The 16,781-nt window shown below is 42.2% G+C and overlaps 1 protein-coding gene across 1 annotated transcript in view; it reads left to right on the forward strand.

Annotated features, from left to right (window-relative positions):
* LOC137372287 (gamma-aminobutyric acid receptor subunit alpha-2-like) overlaps window positions 1–16,781 on the forward strand; it is a 449,916-nt gene that overhangs the window by 227,872 nt on the left and 205,263 nt on the right. The window contains exon 4 of the mRNA XM_068036058.1: window positions 11,245–11,312. Within this exon, the coding sequence (XP_067892159.1) occupies window positions 11,245–11,312 (68 nt within the window). The remainder of the gene's footprint in view (window positions 1–11,244; window positions 11,313–16,781) is intronic.

Genomic DNA, 16,781 nt, shown 5'->3' on the forward strand with positions numbered 1-16,781 from the left:
ACTGGTCACTTTATATTACAAATGCATAAAAATACATTCCTTGGTAATTAATACATCCCCTGGAAGGTATGAAAACAAGGAATTGATCTCTGTTCAGTTTTACTACATTATCATTATTGACCAGTGGGATCGTATGATAAAGAAACATGCTTGATTAGTAGGAAACAAATATTGCTGTCTGTTACCCATTTGCAATGCTAAATTGTATCTCCAGGGTATTCAAATAAGCCGAAACACCTGTAGCCAAAATGCTATTGGCTTTAATTTACAACTTAAAAGTTGCAACTGAAAATTTCATTCCAACACAAGAGCTACTATCCAAATGACTTAGCTCTCCATTGCAAACTGTCACATTATCAATGGGCCTCATGATAATAAATGGTTATATTTCAGGTAAAAGCACTGTGACTAAACAGAACAATAAATCATTATTTGACTCAAAGGGCTGTTGTTTTTACTATTCACTAGGTAATGTCCAAACAAAAAGAATAGACAGGGTGAACTGAAATATAATCTTATATTGATTTCATTTAACGTTGTGGATAGGATAAATAAAACACAGTGCAAAACGTGTCCCCAAGAATACAAAATACAAAGCTGACTGGTTGTGTCATGCCAGAAAGCATCTAGCTTTACTGATCACATTTCTTGGAAAGCAACATTTTAGCTTGGCTGTCAAGAAAACTGATCATGCACACTTAACGCAGATAAATGTGAAGTATTGCACTAGGTTTTAAAAAACTAGTACAGTAAAGTATACAATGAATGGAATTGGATTAGCAGAGGGAGACTTAGAAGGGCAATCAGGAGTAATAGGTGATCAAGGTCACTTTCAACATTTTAGGGGGAAAAAGGTGACAAAGCAATTATAAAAGCTAATTAAAAGGATATATAGCCAGAACCATAGACTATAAATCTTCAGAAGTTTTAATAATAGTTGGTGAGACCACAGATTTCACAATGCACCGGTCAGATCACATCTAGACTTATACTCTGTTCAAAAAACTATTTACTTGAGTTAGAGTGCAGAAAAGAGGGATAAGACTGTTCCCAAGTATAAAAGGAAAGGCTTAGGAAGGCGTTATGGTATAGCAAGAAGGAACTTAAGGGGGACCTCATCAGAGTATATAAAATATTGAATGGTATAAAGTCATCCCAGATTGTTGTTTCAAATTGGGATTCTAAGGAAGAACAGAAATGAGAAAAATACCTTTTTCTGAGAGTGATACACATTTGGAACTCGCCAAATTAAGTAATAAAAGCAAAAGCACTGGTGTCATTCAAAACATAATTAGATGCCATAATGGGAGAATGAATGGTTGAACTTTAGGGGAATGCATGACTTTTTCACCCTTGATTTTTCCTAAGTTCACACCATTACATAATTTGGCAATAACCCAGCTTGTAATCAGTACTGTTTGGATAGCCCTGAGCTTCGTAAAGATAATTTGCTGAACCCTACTCTAGCTGAGCATGATGAGAAAAATAGAAATTAGATGATTTTTCTAAATTACGTATCCCCTGATTCTGCCAAGCCCCAAGTTATAATTTTGTGCGCAAAACAGAAGTTACTTTTTATTATGTGTATATCTCAGACAACAAAAGTTTGCATTTATGTAGTGCTTTAATGTAGTAATAGGTCCACAGGTGTTTCACAGGACTGGAATCAAACAACATTTGATAATAAGCTAGATAAGGAGATGTTAGGACTAGTGACCAAAAGCTTGATCAAAGAGATAGCTTTTAAGCAGCTTTTTAAAGGAGAGATGCAGAGAGGCCACAATTGGAGGATTGGAGGACCTCCAAGATTTCAGAGGGTTGTAGGACTGGAGGAGGGTACAAAGATAGGGAGAGGTGAGGCTATGAAGAGATTTGAAAACAAATTTCAAAAAGGTATGTGTATTTCCTTTTTTATAGGTGATTTACATTGTGAAGATATCTGCTATTTATCTAACTGCTGTATTTACATCCTATGTTGGATGATTAATACCAGCTACTCTATCATTATCATTAACATGCCGTGTTCTGGGGGATTCACAACTTAGCTGGCATACAGATTGTAATTTCTTTGGCAATATTTTGTTTAGTCAAAGATATTAGCGGTGGACCATAGATGGGGATAATTGTGCCATTGTATGTCAGTGCATTGCTTGCATGTGACATAATGCACAATATTCCAGATAGAAATGATTACCAGTTTGCACTTCTGAAAATCTGCTCTTGAAAACTTTGGTGAATTATCTGTTATTGCCTCAGATGTCCCAATGCATTATACAGCATTGTATGCCATGCATTTCAGAACAAATTACTGTTGCCTGGCCTCCTCAAAAGCTATGTTGATGCATATCTAGTTTCTTTTCAGATAATTCACTTTTTCCAGTAACAACTCAGTGTTCACCTGGGGTGCAAGCTCTATTCTATTCTTCATCAACAATAACTACAATAACTTGCATTTATACAGTCCCGTTAACGTAGTAAAATATCCCAAAGCACTTCACAGGAGCATTATCAAAAGAAAATTGGCTGAGCCACGTAAGAGTTATGAGGCAGGTGACCAAAAACTTGGTCAAAGAGGTTGGTTTTAAGGAGCATCTTAAAGCAGGAGAGATGGGAAAGAAATGAAGAAGTTTAGGGAGAAAATTCCAGAGTCAAGGGCCCAGGCAACTAAAAGCACTGCTGTCAATTGTGGAGTGATTAAAATTGGTGAGACCATAATTGGCAGAGCACCGAGTTCTTGGAAGGTTGGAGAGGGGGAGAGGTCACAGAGTTAGGGAGGAGCAAAGTCATGGAGACTCGAATATAAGGATGAGAATCTTAATACCGAGGTGTTTCCAGATTGGGAGCCAATGCAGGTCAGGACATATGGGTGAACTGGACTTGGTACAAGTTAGGATACAGGCAATAGAGGTTTGAATGAATCCAAGTTTATGGAAGGTGGACGATGGAAGGCTGGCCAGGAGAGCGTTTGAATAGTCGAGTCCAGAAGGTAACAAGGCTTGGATGAGTGTTTCCGCAGTAGCTGAGCTGGGGCAGGGGCAGAGATGGGCAATCTTACAGAGGTAGAAGTAGGCGATCTTGCTGATGGGGAACATATGTGGTCAGAAGCTCATCTCAGGTTCGAATACGCGACCAAGATTATGAACTGTCTGGTTCAGCCTCAGACAGACAGTGACCATGGAGGCGAATAGAGCTGGTGGCTAGGGAATGGAGGATTGGAGGTGTGGTGAAAACCAAAGACAATGGCTTTAGTCTTCCCAATATTTAGTTGGAGGAAATTTCTTCTCATCTAGTACTGGATGTTGGACAAGCAGCATGACAAATCAGAGACAGTGACAGGGTCGAGAAAGGTGAAGGTGAGGTAAAGCTGGGTATCACCAGTGTATATGTAGAACTTGACATCGTGTTTCAGATGATGCCACCGACAGGCAGCATGTCAGCATGACAGGCAGCCACGTGCTAGCGAAGTGAGGAATAGGGAGAGAGAGGAGTTGAACACGTGGCTGCAGGGATGGTGTAGGAGGGAGGGTTTTGGTTTCCTGGATAATTGGGGCTCTTTCTGGGGTAGGTGGGACCTCTACAAACAGGATGGTCTTCACCTGAACCAGAGGGGTACCAATATCCTGGGGGGGAGATTTGCTAGTGCTCTTCGGAGGGGTTTAAACTAATTCAGCAGGGGGATGGGAGCCTAAATTGTAGTTCTAGTGTGCAGGATGTTGAGAGTAGTGAGGTCAGGGATAAGGTTATAAGGACACAAGAGGGCACTGGCAAGCAAGAGCTTGGTTTAAAATGTGTCTACTTCAACGCCAGGAGCATCCGGAATAAGGTGGGTGAGCTTGCAGCATGGGTTGGTACCTGGGATCTCGATGTTGTGGCCATTTCAGAGACATGGGTAGAGCAGGGACAGGAATGGATGTTGCGGGTTCCGGGATTTAGATGTTCCACTAGGAACAGAGAAGATGGTAAAAGGGGGGGGGGGTGTGGCATTGTTAATCAAGGAAAGTATTACAGCGGCAGAAAGGACGTTTGAGGACTCGTCTACTGAGGTAGTATGGGCCGCGGTGAGAAACAGGAGAGGTGAGGTCACCCTGTTGGGAGTTTTCTATAGACCTCCAAATAGTTCCAGAGATGTAGAGGAAAGGATAGCAAACATGATTCTTGACAGGAGTGAGAGTAACAGGGTAGTGGTTATGGGGGACTTTAACTTTCCAAATATTGACTGGAAATACTATAGTTCGAGTACTTTAGATGGGTCTATTTTTGTCCAGTGTGTGCAGGAGGGTTTTCTGACACAGTATGTAGACAGGCCAACCAGGGACGATGCCACATTGGATTTGGTACTGGGTAATGAACCCGGCCAGGTGTTAGATTTAGAAGTTGGTGAGCACTTTGGTGATAGTGATCACAATTCGGTTAGGTTTACCTTAGCGATGGGCAGGGACAGGCATATACAGCAGGGCAAGAATTATAGCTGGGGGAAAGGAAATTATGCTGCGATTAGGCAAGATTTAGGATGCGTAGGATGGGGAAGGAAACTGCAGGGGATGGGCACAATCGAAATGTGGAGCTTATTCAAGGAGCAGCTACTGCGTGTCCTTGATAAGTATGTACCTGTCAGGCAGGGAGGAAGTTGTCGAGCGAGGGAGCCATGGTTTACTAAAGAAGTTGAAGCGCTTGTCAAGAGGAAGAAGAAGGCTTACGTTAGGATGAGACGTGAAGGCTCAGTTAGGGCGCTTGAGAGTTACAAGCTAGCCAGGAAGGATCTAAAGGGAGAGCTAAGAAGAGCAAGGAGAGGACACGAGAAGTCATTGGCGGATAGGATCAAGGAAAACCCTAAGGCTTTCTATAGGTATATCAGGAATAAAAGAATGACTAGAGTTAGATTAGGGCCAATCAAGGATAGTAGTGGGAAGTTGTGTGTGGAATCAGAGGAGATAGGGGAAGCGTTAAATGAATATTTTTCGTCAGTATTAACAGGAGAGAAAGAAAATGTTGTCGAGGAGAATACTGAGATACAGACTACTAGGCTAGATGGGATTGAGGTTCACAAGGAGGAGGTGTTAGCAATTTTGGAAAGTGTGAAAATAGATCAAGTCCCCTGGGCCAGATGGGAGTTATCCTCGGATTCTCTGGGAAGCCAGGGAGGAGATTGCAGAGCCTTTGTCCTTGATCTTTATGTCGTCATCGTCGACAGGAATAGTGCCGGAAGACTGAAGGATAGCAAATGTTGTCCCCTTGTTCAAGAAGGGGAGTAGAGACAGCCCTGGTAATTATAGACCTGTGAGCCTTACTTCGGTTGTGGGTAAAATGTTGGAAAAGGTTATAAGAGATAGGATTTATAATCATCTTGAAAAGAATAAGTTCATTAGAGATAGTCAGCACGGTTTTGTGAAGGGTAGGTCGTGCCTCACAAACCTTATTGAGTTTTTTGACAAGGTGACCAAACAGGTGGATGAGGGTAAAGCCGTGGATGTGGTCTATTTGGATTTCAGTAAGGCGTTTAATAAAGTTCCCCACGGTAGGCTATTGCAGAAAATACAGAAGTATGGGATTGAAGGTGAATTAATGCTTTGGATCAGAAATTGGCTAGCTGAAAGAAGACAGAGGGTGGTGGTTGATGGTAAATGTTCATCCTGGAGTATAGTTTCTAGTGGTGTACCGCAAGGATCTGTTTTGGGGCCACTGCTGTTTGTCATTTTTATAAATGACCTGGATGAGGGTGTAGAAGGGTGGGTTAGTAAATTTGCGGATGACACGAAGGTCGGTGGAGTTGTGGATAGTGCCGAAGGATGTTGTAGGTTACAGAGGGACATAGATAGGCTGCAGAGCTGGGCTGAGAGATGGCAAATGGAGTTTAATGCGGAAAAGTGTGAGGTGATTCACTTCGGAAGGAGTAACAGGATTGCAGAATACTGGGCTAATGGGAAGATTCTTGGTAGCGTAGATGAGCAGAGAGATCTTGGTGTCCAGGTACATAAATCCCTGAAAGTTGCCACCCAGGTTAATAGAGCTGTTAAGAAGGCATATGGTGTGTTAGCTTTTATTTAGTAGGAGGATCGAGTTTAGGAGCCACGAGGTCATGCTGCAGCTGTACAGAACTCTGGTGCGGCCGCACCTGGAGTATTGCGTGCAGTTCTGGTCACCGCATTATAGGAAGGATGTGGAAGCTTTGGAAAAGGTGCAGAGGAGATTTACTAGGATGTTGCCTGGTATGGAGGGAAGGTCTTACAAGGAAAGGCTGAGGGACTTGAGGTTGTTTTCGTTAGAGAGAAGGAGGAGAAGAGGTGACTTAATTGAGACATATAAGATAATCAGAGGGTTGGACAGGGTGGATAGTGAGAGCCTTTTTCCTCGGATGGTGATGGCAAACACGAGGGGACATAGCTTTAAGTTGAGGGGTGATAGATATAGGACAGATGTCAGAGGTAGTTTCTTTACACAGAGAGTAGTAGGGGCGTGGAACGCCCTGCCTGCAACAGTAGTAGACTCGCCAACTTTAAGGGCATTTAAGTGGTCATTGGATAGACATATGGATGAAAATGGTATAGTGTAGATCAGATGGTTTCACAGGTCGGCGCAACATCGAGGGCTGAAGGGCCTGTACTGCGCTGTAATGTTCTATGTTCTATGTTCTAAGAGGGGGCCAAAGGTAGATTCTTGGTGGTCACCAGAGGTAACGGTGTCGGAGTGGGATGAGAAACCATTGCAGGTAATTCTCTGGCTATACCTGGATAAATAAGAATGGAGGTTGGATCTGGGGTAGTAGATTGCAAGGTCAGAGGGGTCAATGGTGTGTTTTCTGAGGAGCGGTGTCAGAGAGAATGCCAGATTTGAAGGGCAGCGAAATAATACATGGAGGAGAGGGAATCATGAAAAATATTAGATAACATGGGGATCAGGAAGGAAAGTTGATTGGGAAGCTGTTTGGTGGGAATTGGGTAGAGGGAGCGGAAGGTGAGTCACATGGACAAGAGCTCAGAGAGGACATGAAGGGAGATTGGAGACAAATTAGAGAAAGATGCGAGACCAATGCTAGGGCAGGCGAAACCTTGGGGACATTTGGCTTGGTGGGCGAGTGAAAGGGAAGGAAGCAGCAGAGGCTGCTGAACGGATGGTCTTAATCTTAGTGACAATGAAGTCCATGAGCTCCTTGAACTTGTTATTGGAGGTGAGGGTGGAAGAACACAAGAAAATTACAATCACCAGGGAAGTGGTACTGAACAAATTGTTGGAACTGCGGGCTGACGAGTCTCCGGGTCCTGATGGACTTCATCCTGGGGTGTTAAAAGAAGTGGCTAGTGAGATAGCTGATGCGTTAGTTTTAATTTTCCAAAATTCCCTAGATTTGGGGAAAGTTCCATTAGATTGGAAAATAGCGAATGTAACTCCTTTATTCAAAAAGGTAGGGAGATAGAAAGCAGGAAACTATAGGTCAGTTAGCTTAACATCTGTCTTAGGGAAAATGTTAGACGCTATGATTAAAGATGTTATAACAGGGCATTTAGAAAAATTCAAGGTAATCAGGCAGAGTCAATATGGTTTTGTGAAAGGGAAATCATGTTGAACCAATTCATTGGAGTTCTTTGAGGGAGTTGCATGTGCTGTGGATAAAGGGGAACTGGTGGATGTATTGTACGTAGATTTCCAGAAGGCATTTGATAAGGTGCCACATCGAAGGTTATTGCAGAAAATAAAAGCTCATGGTGCAGGGGGTAACATATTGGCATGGATAGAAGATTGGTTAGCTGACAGGAAACAGAGAGTAGGCATAAATGGGTCATTTTCTGATTGGCAAGATTTAATAAGTGGTGTGCCACAGGGATCAGTGCTTGGGCCTCAACTTTTTACAATTTATATAAATGACTTGGATGAAGGGACCAAAGGTATGGTTGCTAAATTTGCTGATGACACAAAGATAGGTAGGAAAGTAACTTGTGAAAAGGACATAAGGAGGCTACAAAAAGATATAGATAGGTTCAGTGAATGGGCAAAGACCTGACAAATGGAGTATAATGTGGGAAAGTGTGAAATTCTCCACTTTGGCAGGAAGAATAAAAAAGAGGCATATTATCTAAATGGTGAGAGATTGCAGAGCTCTGAGATGCAGAGGGATGTGGGTGTCCTACTGCATGAATCACAAAAGGTTAGTATGCAGGTACCGCACATAATTAGGAAGGCTAATAGAATGTTATCATTTATCGTGAGGGGAAATGAATACAAAAGTAGGGAGGTTATGCTTCAGTTATACAGGCCATTGGCGAGACCACATCTGGAGTGCTGTGTACAGTACTGGTCTCCTTATTTAAAGAAGGATGTAAATGCATTGGAGGCAGTACAGAGAAGGTTTACTAGACTAATATCTGGAATGGATGGGCTGTCTTATCAGGAAAGGTTGGACAGGCTAGGCTTGTCTCCACTGGAATTTAGAAGAGTAAGAGGTGGCTTATTTGAACCATACAAGATCCTGAGAGGTCTTGACAGGGTGGATGGGGAAAGGATGTTTCCCTTTGTGGGAGAATCTAGAACTAGGGGTCACTTTTTAAAAATAAGAGGTCTCCCATTTAAGACTGAGATGAGGAGAATTTTTTACTCTCAGAGGGCCATGAGTCTTTGGAATTCTGTTCCTCAAAAGACTGTGGAAGCAAAGTCTTCGAATATTTTTAAGGCAGAGGTAGATAGATTCTTGATAAGCAAGGTGGGGGAGGGGTGTAGTGGGGGTGGAAGGTTATCGGAGGTAGGTGGAAATGGGGAGTAATCAGTTCAGCCATGAACTTATTGAATGGCGGAGCAGGCTCGAAGGGCCGAGTGGCCTACTCCTGCTCCTAATTCGTATGTTCGTATGAGGAGGCAGAGGACAGCATTTTAAGAAGATGGTTTGTAGTGGAGAAGGGAAGTTGAGGGTTATCTTTGCATTCCAGGCTGATCCTGGATAGTGAGCAGCTTTGGCAGAGGAGAGCAAGATCCTTTGCTGCTTTATGTTGGCCAACCAGATCTGGCAACGAATAGTTAAACCAGTTGTATGCCATAAATATTCAAGTCTGCACCCCTTGGGTTTAAGATAGTGGAGATGAAGGCTGTACCAGAGGAAATGACCAGAGTGAGAGAGAGTAATGGTTTTAGTGGGGGTAAGGACATCAGAGGTGGAAATGAGGGTATGGTTGAACAGATTGATCGTTGCAGAAATATTATGAATGGAGAGCTAAAGAGTGGACAGTTGGGAATCTGAAAGAGCCATTGTGAGTAACTTGGGAGGGAGCTTTTTCCAGGGTTAGACACAGAAGGGAGTGAGGTTGGGAGGACCAAGGAGGCTGTGAGTTGGGAGGGAGTAAAGGAAGTGATCAGGGATGGCTTTATCTGTTATTAACACAATGGGAGTAGAGAGGCCACAGGAGATGGCAAGGTCAAGGACGTGACAGTGAATAGGATAGGGGAGTTCATATGGAGGGAGGGATTAAGGAAGGATAGGAGTGAACTATAAGAGAGTAGGTGTGAATTGTTAAGATGGAGGTTGAAATCACCCAGAATGAGAAGTCACTCAGTGCAGAGGCTAAGGTATGAAAGCTATAAAGATATCTTGGTGAGAAACTCGGTATGGTACTTGGGTGTGTGATGGAGAACAAGGATCTTAAATGAGAGTTGAGAGGGGTGGAACCAGGTGAGATGCTCAAAGGAAGAGAAGGTGCTAGAGGAGTAAGGGGACAAGCCAGGGTGTGAGTTGGTGATAAGGGCAACATCGCCACTGCAACAATCTGGACAAGACAAGTAGTGGAAGGTATAAAAAAACAAGAAATGCTGGAAGTACTCAGCAGGCCTGGCAGCATCTGTGGAGAGAGAAGCAGAATAAACGTTTCAGGTCAGTGACCCTTCTTCAGAACAGGAAGGTATAGCCGGGTGGGGAAGCTTCATTTAGGCACCAGGTGTCATCACCCGTCAGCCAAGTTTCCATCAAAGCCATGATGTTGATGCAGTCATCCACAGACAAGCTCACAGCTGTTAGAAGTGAACAGTCATTCTGAAGGAAGATGAGGAGAGGAGCAGTGATAGCTGACTGCTTGCATAGTCCACAGTCAGCATTGGGAGGGGTGAGTGGGATTGAAAGGAAGTAGGAAAGGTTAGCTGCCAATAGGTCACTAGGCAGGAAGATCAGTGAGAGAGTAAAATGGGGCAGCTGAGGTTGTACTCATAAAGAGGCAATGACGAATACCTCAATGGACCCTTTCTGGGTGCCAAGACTGGCACATAGGGAAGCTGTAGGCTTATCTGAGACTGAATCAAGCCCGGAACAGCAGCAGGAAAGTAGGAGGATTGAGGAGTACTGAACGGTTTCGGTAGGGATTTGGAGAACAGAGTATTGGGTGGGGGGGGGGGGGGGTGGGGTGGGGGAATGAAAGGAGCCATGATGACAGGAGCAAGGTAGCTGGGAGGAGTAAAGAGAAAAGAAGAAAAAAAAGGGGGGAACAGAACTAGAAGTGATAGCCTCAGTTTTGAGTTTTAACTTTTTTTCTGTATTCAAACACATAGCTAAATGTGAACACTATGATTATATTAATTGAGGTGATCATGAAAACCAGTTAAAGATTGGTCTGCCCATATCTTGGTATATGAGTGAATAAATTCTCCAAATAAGCTTGCTCGAACTGCATACAGTAGTTGTGAAAGGATTTAGGAATTTTGTTATTGCATGTTATAAAATGGCAATGCATAACATAGACACAAGGGAATGGGCTGGCCTTGCTACCATTTTTGATTTACAATTTTTCAGGGCATTAGTATTTAATCATTTCTACAGATATGGACTGAAACGCATGACTAGATGTTCAGATATCATTATCATCTCAGTGCCTTCACTGCTATTCCTTTGCAGAATAAGTAGCCCCTCTCAGAAGTCAGTGTGCTTCATAAAATATAAAATGTACGTGTTTGTAATGTGTGTGAAAAAACTGCTCTGTATTTTCTGAGGCCGAATATTCACAGCATAATTCATTGTCACTATAACAGTTTTTTGAGCTAAGCATTTAGCGTGTTCGAACAATATGTGGAATTGTTGATTTAGAATAGTGTAACGGAAACAGAATAAGGAGCCTATTACTTATGATAAGGAGATAGCACTGTAAACTGAAAGGATTATACTTACTGAGGATGCAGTATGCTAAGATTTTTTTTCTGTTGGTTAGGAGGGGCATGTTTACATTTATTTCAATTATCTATTGAAAACCACCAGGCTTTTATATTTTCTTATTTTATCAGAGAGAATAACAGAAGTCAAGACAGACATCTATGTCACAAGTTTTGGACCTGTTTCAGACACTGACATGGTAAGTACAAATATGTTTTTGAAACATAGACATGTTAATTTTTCATTCTTTGTTATGCATATAACTTAAATAATAATAAAGGAGTGTGCTTATTAATGCAATTTTGGGCTGGATTTTGCAGTCAATGGTGAAGCAACATGCTCACCGCTGATCTTTAAGAAAGCTGCCCACAAAGATCTAGCAGTCTCTGTGACGTGGATTTCTCCTTTCTCGATGGCAGTTTAAATCTGGCACCAAGTCACGGGGATCTCCAGGCATCCAACAGCAGTGATGCTGGCATGCAAAGTTATCAGCCAATCACATTGAGGTATTCTCATAGACAGCAAACCAGGAAGGTAAAAGCACTGATTATTCTTTGTTTTAAATTTAAATTTTCAGATAGCGAAATACAAGATTATGCTTACTTTAAGAAGCTAAATAGCATAAAGAAACTTTTAAAAATTATTTTAATAATATGAATTTTTTATCATAATGAAAAAATTTAACATTTTGCAAAAACAAAGTTAGCTTTTCAAGCCTAGTGAGTGTCTTTAGCAGTAATTATAAACTTATTGGCTGCTAAAAACTCAGTTACACCTCATTCGACAAGGTGTGACTTTTTCAAGAGGTTTTACAGTGAGAAGAACAGAGTAAAAGTGGAAGTTTTCATCAAATCACTGACTGCTTAGAATTTGCATTCTTGCAGAACCTCTACAATACAAGAGCGTAGCACCACCAATAGTAACTTCTGATTTCTGCATTATTCTGCACCTGTGGGGACTCTCAAAGTTACTGACAGCTTCGGTGGAATAATGACAGCGAACGCTAACAGTTTTTCTATCATTACCACTGCAAAATCTTGGCCAATATTATAGAGACATATGAAATATGTCATTGCTGAGCAAAGAATAGAACACCCATATCCTTTTAAAATTAATTTGTAGAAGTATGATTTCTGCTTTTCTTGCAGCATACTTATTCATAATAATTCAAATGGTAGATTCAAAATTGCCATCTTCAAAAGTGTACACTCTAGTTACTAATGAAGTGGATGTTCAGGTGGATGTAAAAGATTTGTAGCAGTGTCTGAGGAAGAGTATGGGAATTCTCCTGGTTTTCTGGCCAACCTTCTTCCCTCAACCAACACTACTAAATCATGTTAACTAATCATTCATCTGTTTCTGGGGCCTTGTTGTGCCAAAGTAACAACAATGAGTACATTTCAAAAGTAGTTCATTGGCTGTGAAATGCTTTGGGATGTTCTGAAGATGTAAAAGGTGCTATATAAATGTGAATTTTTTAAATGTAAAAAGCCACACTCAAGTCCAATAATTTATAGGTGGACTAAAATTACAGGGGTCAGTTTTTTTTAATATGTTCTGAAAACTATAAACTACTCATGGGGTTTCCATGCCAATGAAAAAGATAAAGTTTGCATTGAGCTTTGATGGATAGTGCAGGAGTGCAAAGATGCAGAATTCAGTGAGAGAATGGGAAGGAGAGTTAAAATGGCTTGCATCAGGAAGGTCAGCTTCACACTTGCAGATAGAACATTAGTGTTCGGCAAAGCAATGGCTTAATCTGTGTTTGATTTGTCCATTATATAGAAGAGTGCAACATGAGCAGTAAATGGTGAAAGTACAGGTAAATTGAAGGAGTGTTTGGCACTCGGGACAGTGGAAGTAAATAGACTGATGTTGCAGCATCTGTAATTGCTGAAAAGGTGCTAGAGAAAAGACAGCTGGATGTAAAATTTCTGAAAGATTGAATAAAGATATCCTGGAATAAAAGGATTCCACTGGAAAGCGGCAAGGCAAGGGTAGGGGAAGGCATTTGGTGTTGTTTAGTAGGTGGTGGAAATATCTAGCAAGTGTAGAATTTGATTGGGTGGAATTGAGGATAAGGGACCCTGTTGATCAGAAAGGAAGAGGGGGAATGCGATCTATGATCCAAGAAGTGAGACAGACACGACTATTGTCCAGTCAATCACTGGGGGAAAATTCTCGGCTGAGATTTTTTAAAAAAAGGACCTTCAGAAGCTCTGGTGTGAAAATTGGAGTCAGTAGAGCAAGTGAATTGGACATGAAAAAACTGGGAGACAGGGGTGGAGCCTTTGCAGGAAGTCAGGTGAAAAATAGCATAATCCAAGTAGACCTATAATAGATGTCTGTGGAAAGCCCATTACCGGAGGTAAAGAGAGAGAAGTCCAGGAAGGGAAGGAAAGAATTAGAGGTGGACCATGGAAAAGTAAAGGATAGGTGGAAATTGAAAATCTGGTGGTAAAATTCAACTTTGCCACTTAGGCAGTAATCTAGCGGAGTGAATCACTCAGCAATTGAAATCAATGGAAAATCAGGCAGCTTCTATAAAGAGTGGATAATCTGCTCCGATGGATGAAATGGAAAAATTTTCCCCATAGCCAATGGAGTACTCAAGATCAGGGTAAGTGCAGGAAAGAACACAAACACAGTTATCAATGTAACAGAGGAAGAATCAAAGAAGGATCCTGTGTCAATTTGGAACAAAGAGTCTTTAGCATATCTTACAAAAGGACAGGCTTAGCTGGGACCTTCATGGTTTCCATAGTGACATCTTTTATCTGGAGGAGGTAAGTGAGTTAAAAGAGAAGTTTCTCATAATGAAAACGAGTACATTCAAGGAGGCTGACAGCAGATGGAGATTTGGTTGTGCTCGGTGACCTACATTGGCTCCAGATCCGGCAACACCTTGATTTTAAGATTGTCATTTCATAGCCTCACCCCTCCCTATCTCTTTAACCTGCTCCAGTCCTACAGCTGTCCGAAGTTGCTGCAGTCCTCCATATCTGGCCTCTTGCATATCCCTAATTTTAATTGCTCTAAAATTGGCAGCTGTGTCTTTAGCTACCTCGGCCCTAAACCCTGGAATTCCCTATCTAAATCTCTCTGCTTTACTACCTCTCTCTCCTTTTTGAAAACATTCCTTCAAACCTACATCTTTCACCAAGCTTTTGGTCACCTGTCCTAATATCTCATTATATGGCTTGGTGTTAAATTTTTATTGATAATCACTCCAGTGAAGTGCCTTGGGACATGTCACTACATTAAAGACAGTATTTAAATGAAACTTGTTATTGTTGAAGTGGAAGACATGAGACCATGTTATTAAGTGATGGAGGTGGAGAGGAACTCTATATCCATGGTGAAATGCTGATGATTGGGCCAGAGAATCTGGAATCTCTAAACAGACAGAAGACATCAGATGAGTCATTTATGTATTTGTGTGTAGGAATGAGGTGGGGGAGGGGAAATGGAGTGGGGGTTGAGAAGAGGGAAGGTTAGAATCTAGATACAGGGAAACTATTTCAATGGAATAGGATCTGTAGAGTTGGCGGCAGTGCATTTTGTTAATTTTCCAAACATAACACAAGAGCTATGAAATTACCACCATATAGCAAATTTACAGTTTGTTTGCGTGGATGCTTTTTGTTTTAGAACCCTCAAGTGAAACCAGCATGCTCCTCTTATTCCTTCAGAATCATTCTTCATAGCCACACTTGTTTTCCATGTTTCTCTACTTACTGCTTGTCAACACGGTGCCAGTCTCTTACTAGCTCCTTCGATAGCAGATTGTAGGGGTGTCTCGACTGCTGCATGAGGTGCTGCTGTCATCCCAGCCATGGTATAGGAGCACAGACTCATTCACTTGGGGTCAGAAGCTTTAAATAAATGTGAAAGCAATTTACATGGTCTTGGTTCCTGGCATTTATTGGCATGCATACATTAAGAACTTACATTACTTGAAGAACTTACCATTCTTCATCGCATGACCAGAAAAAAAATATCTTGTCCTATTACAGGCAAAAGCAAAATCCTCCTGGCTCTTCCATTGGGCTTGAACTGTGTCTGTCCCTTTAATGGTGCTGGCACCTTTGAGGCACAGGAAGGGCCCAGATTTCCTCCTGTCTTCACAGCTGCAGCAAATGGTGCATCCCAAAGTGCATCCACGTGGAAGTACCTTTATTTTAATTCAACTCAAGAACAAATTTAGGTACTGAGCTCCTGGTTCTGGCTGAGCATACTTTCAAAGTGATCTACAGTAATTGCTGCCAGACATAACTGTGGAAATCCCAATGTTAGGTCAACTCACCTCATTTTTGGTCCGTCTGCCCCACTTCTGCCATCAGAGTTGTGGATTTGTGGCTTCTTTTTGTGTTTTTATGCTAGTGTAGATTAGATTAACTGCTTGTTCATAGTCGGTAAGTCTCAGCAGGCAAACAGCCACTGTAGATGCACTCAGCTGTTGGGAGCTGGGGAGCTTCAGGATCTCTCACTATTGGGAATCCTTATATCTCAGCTCCATCCCCTTTTATGGTGCTGGCCTTGTAAAAGGAGGGCAGAGGGATTTGGGACAACTGGAGATTTCTCACTGCCTCATTTCGGGAATTAGGCCATAGCTGAATGATTGTCATGCATTTTAGTCCCAGGGACCTTTTACAAATGGTTAGTGATGGTATATAATAACAACTGCCTTTCTGTTGTTCACCATGTCAGCAATATCTTCATACAATCTTCAGTAGGTTAGTTGAACGTGAATTACCTTTCCTGAATCAATTCCAACTTCCCTTCGACAAGTTATGATTTTCCAAGTGTTCACCTGCTAGGGCTGCATTTTCCTCCAGGTGTTAAGTTTAGCAAAAACATAAATATGAAGAAACAGAAAGCATGGGACAGGATTTTCAAACCACGCTGAAAGTAGGAATGGCTGTAAATGTGATTTGAATATCACATTCTCGGAGGTTGGCACTGGGTCCTGCTGCCTCCGGAATCTGATGTGATTTTCAAAGTGCTGGCGGCAGGCAGGGAACTGGTCAGGCGCTTGCCTCCAATTAATTGCCTTTTGAGCTCATTAAAGAGCTCATTAACAGGCTAGTCAGTAATAGGGAGCAATTTTTAAAGGCTGCGAATGGGGAAAATTCCATGGGGGGAACATGATAGGATTGTAAAGATGTGAGTAGTGTGGAGGGCTATAAGTGCTATGGGAAGGACTGATTAAATTAATTTAGTGGCAGCAAATAAAACTTAGCTGCTTCTGATGTGTCTCAGTTTAGATATTGCTGCAGCTTGAAGAGTTTAATATCACAGTGGAGAGTGGCAGGAAACCGGAGAGGGAAGTGAGACCACTGGCATCATTGTGGCAGCTGGGGTTCGTACAGGAAGGCCTGGTGAAAGTTCAACGCCCAGCTGACAGAAGCCAGATGGGAACAGGCTACTCCTGACATTGAACAAAGCAGCCAGGATGAGCTGTGGCAGATGCAACCTCCTGGACAGCGGGAGACCAGAGGAGCACAGTGAGTGGCTGCAAAGGGTTGCGTTCCCACACCCACACAGGCCATCCGAGATCCCTGGTGACTCATTTGTTAGGCTACGGCAATCCGAGAGATGTCTGTTGCTTGCCTTTAAAGATTGCATTCAGTTCCCGGTTCCTCCCTCCATAACACTTCCAGCTCCT

Source organism: Heterodontus francisci, chromosome 1 (assembly GCF_036365525.1).
Source record: "Heterodontus francisci isolate sHetFra1 chromosome 1, sHetFra1.hap1, whole genome shotgun sequence".
NCBI lineage: Eukaryota > Metazoa > Chordata > Chondrichthyes > Heterodontiformes > Heterodontidae > Heterodontus > Heterodontus francisci.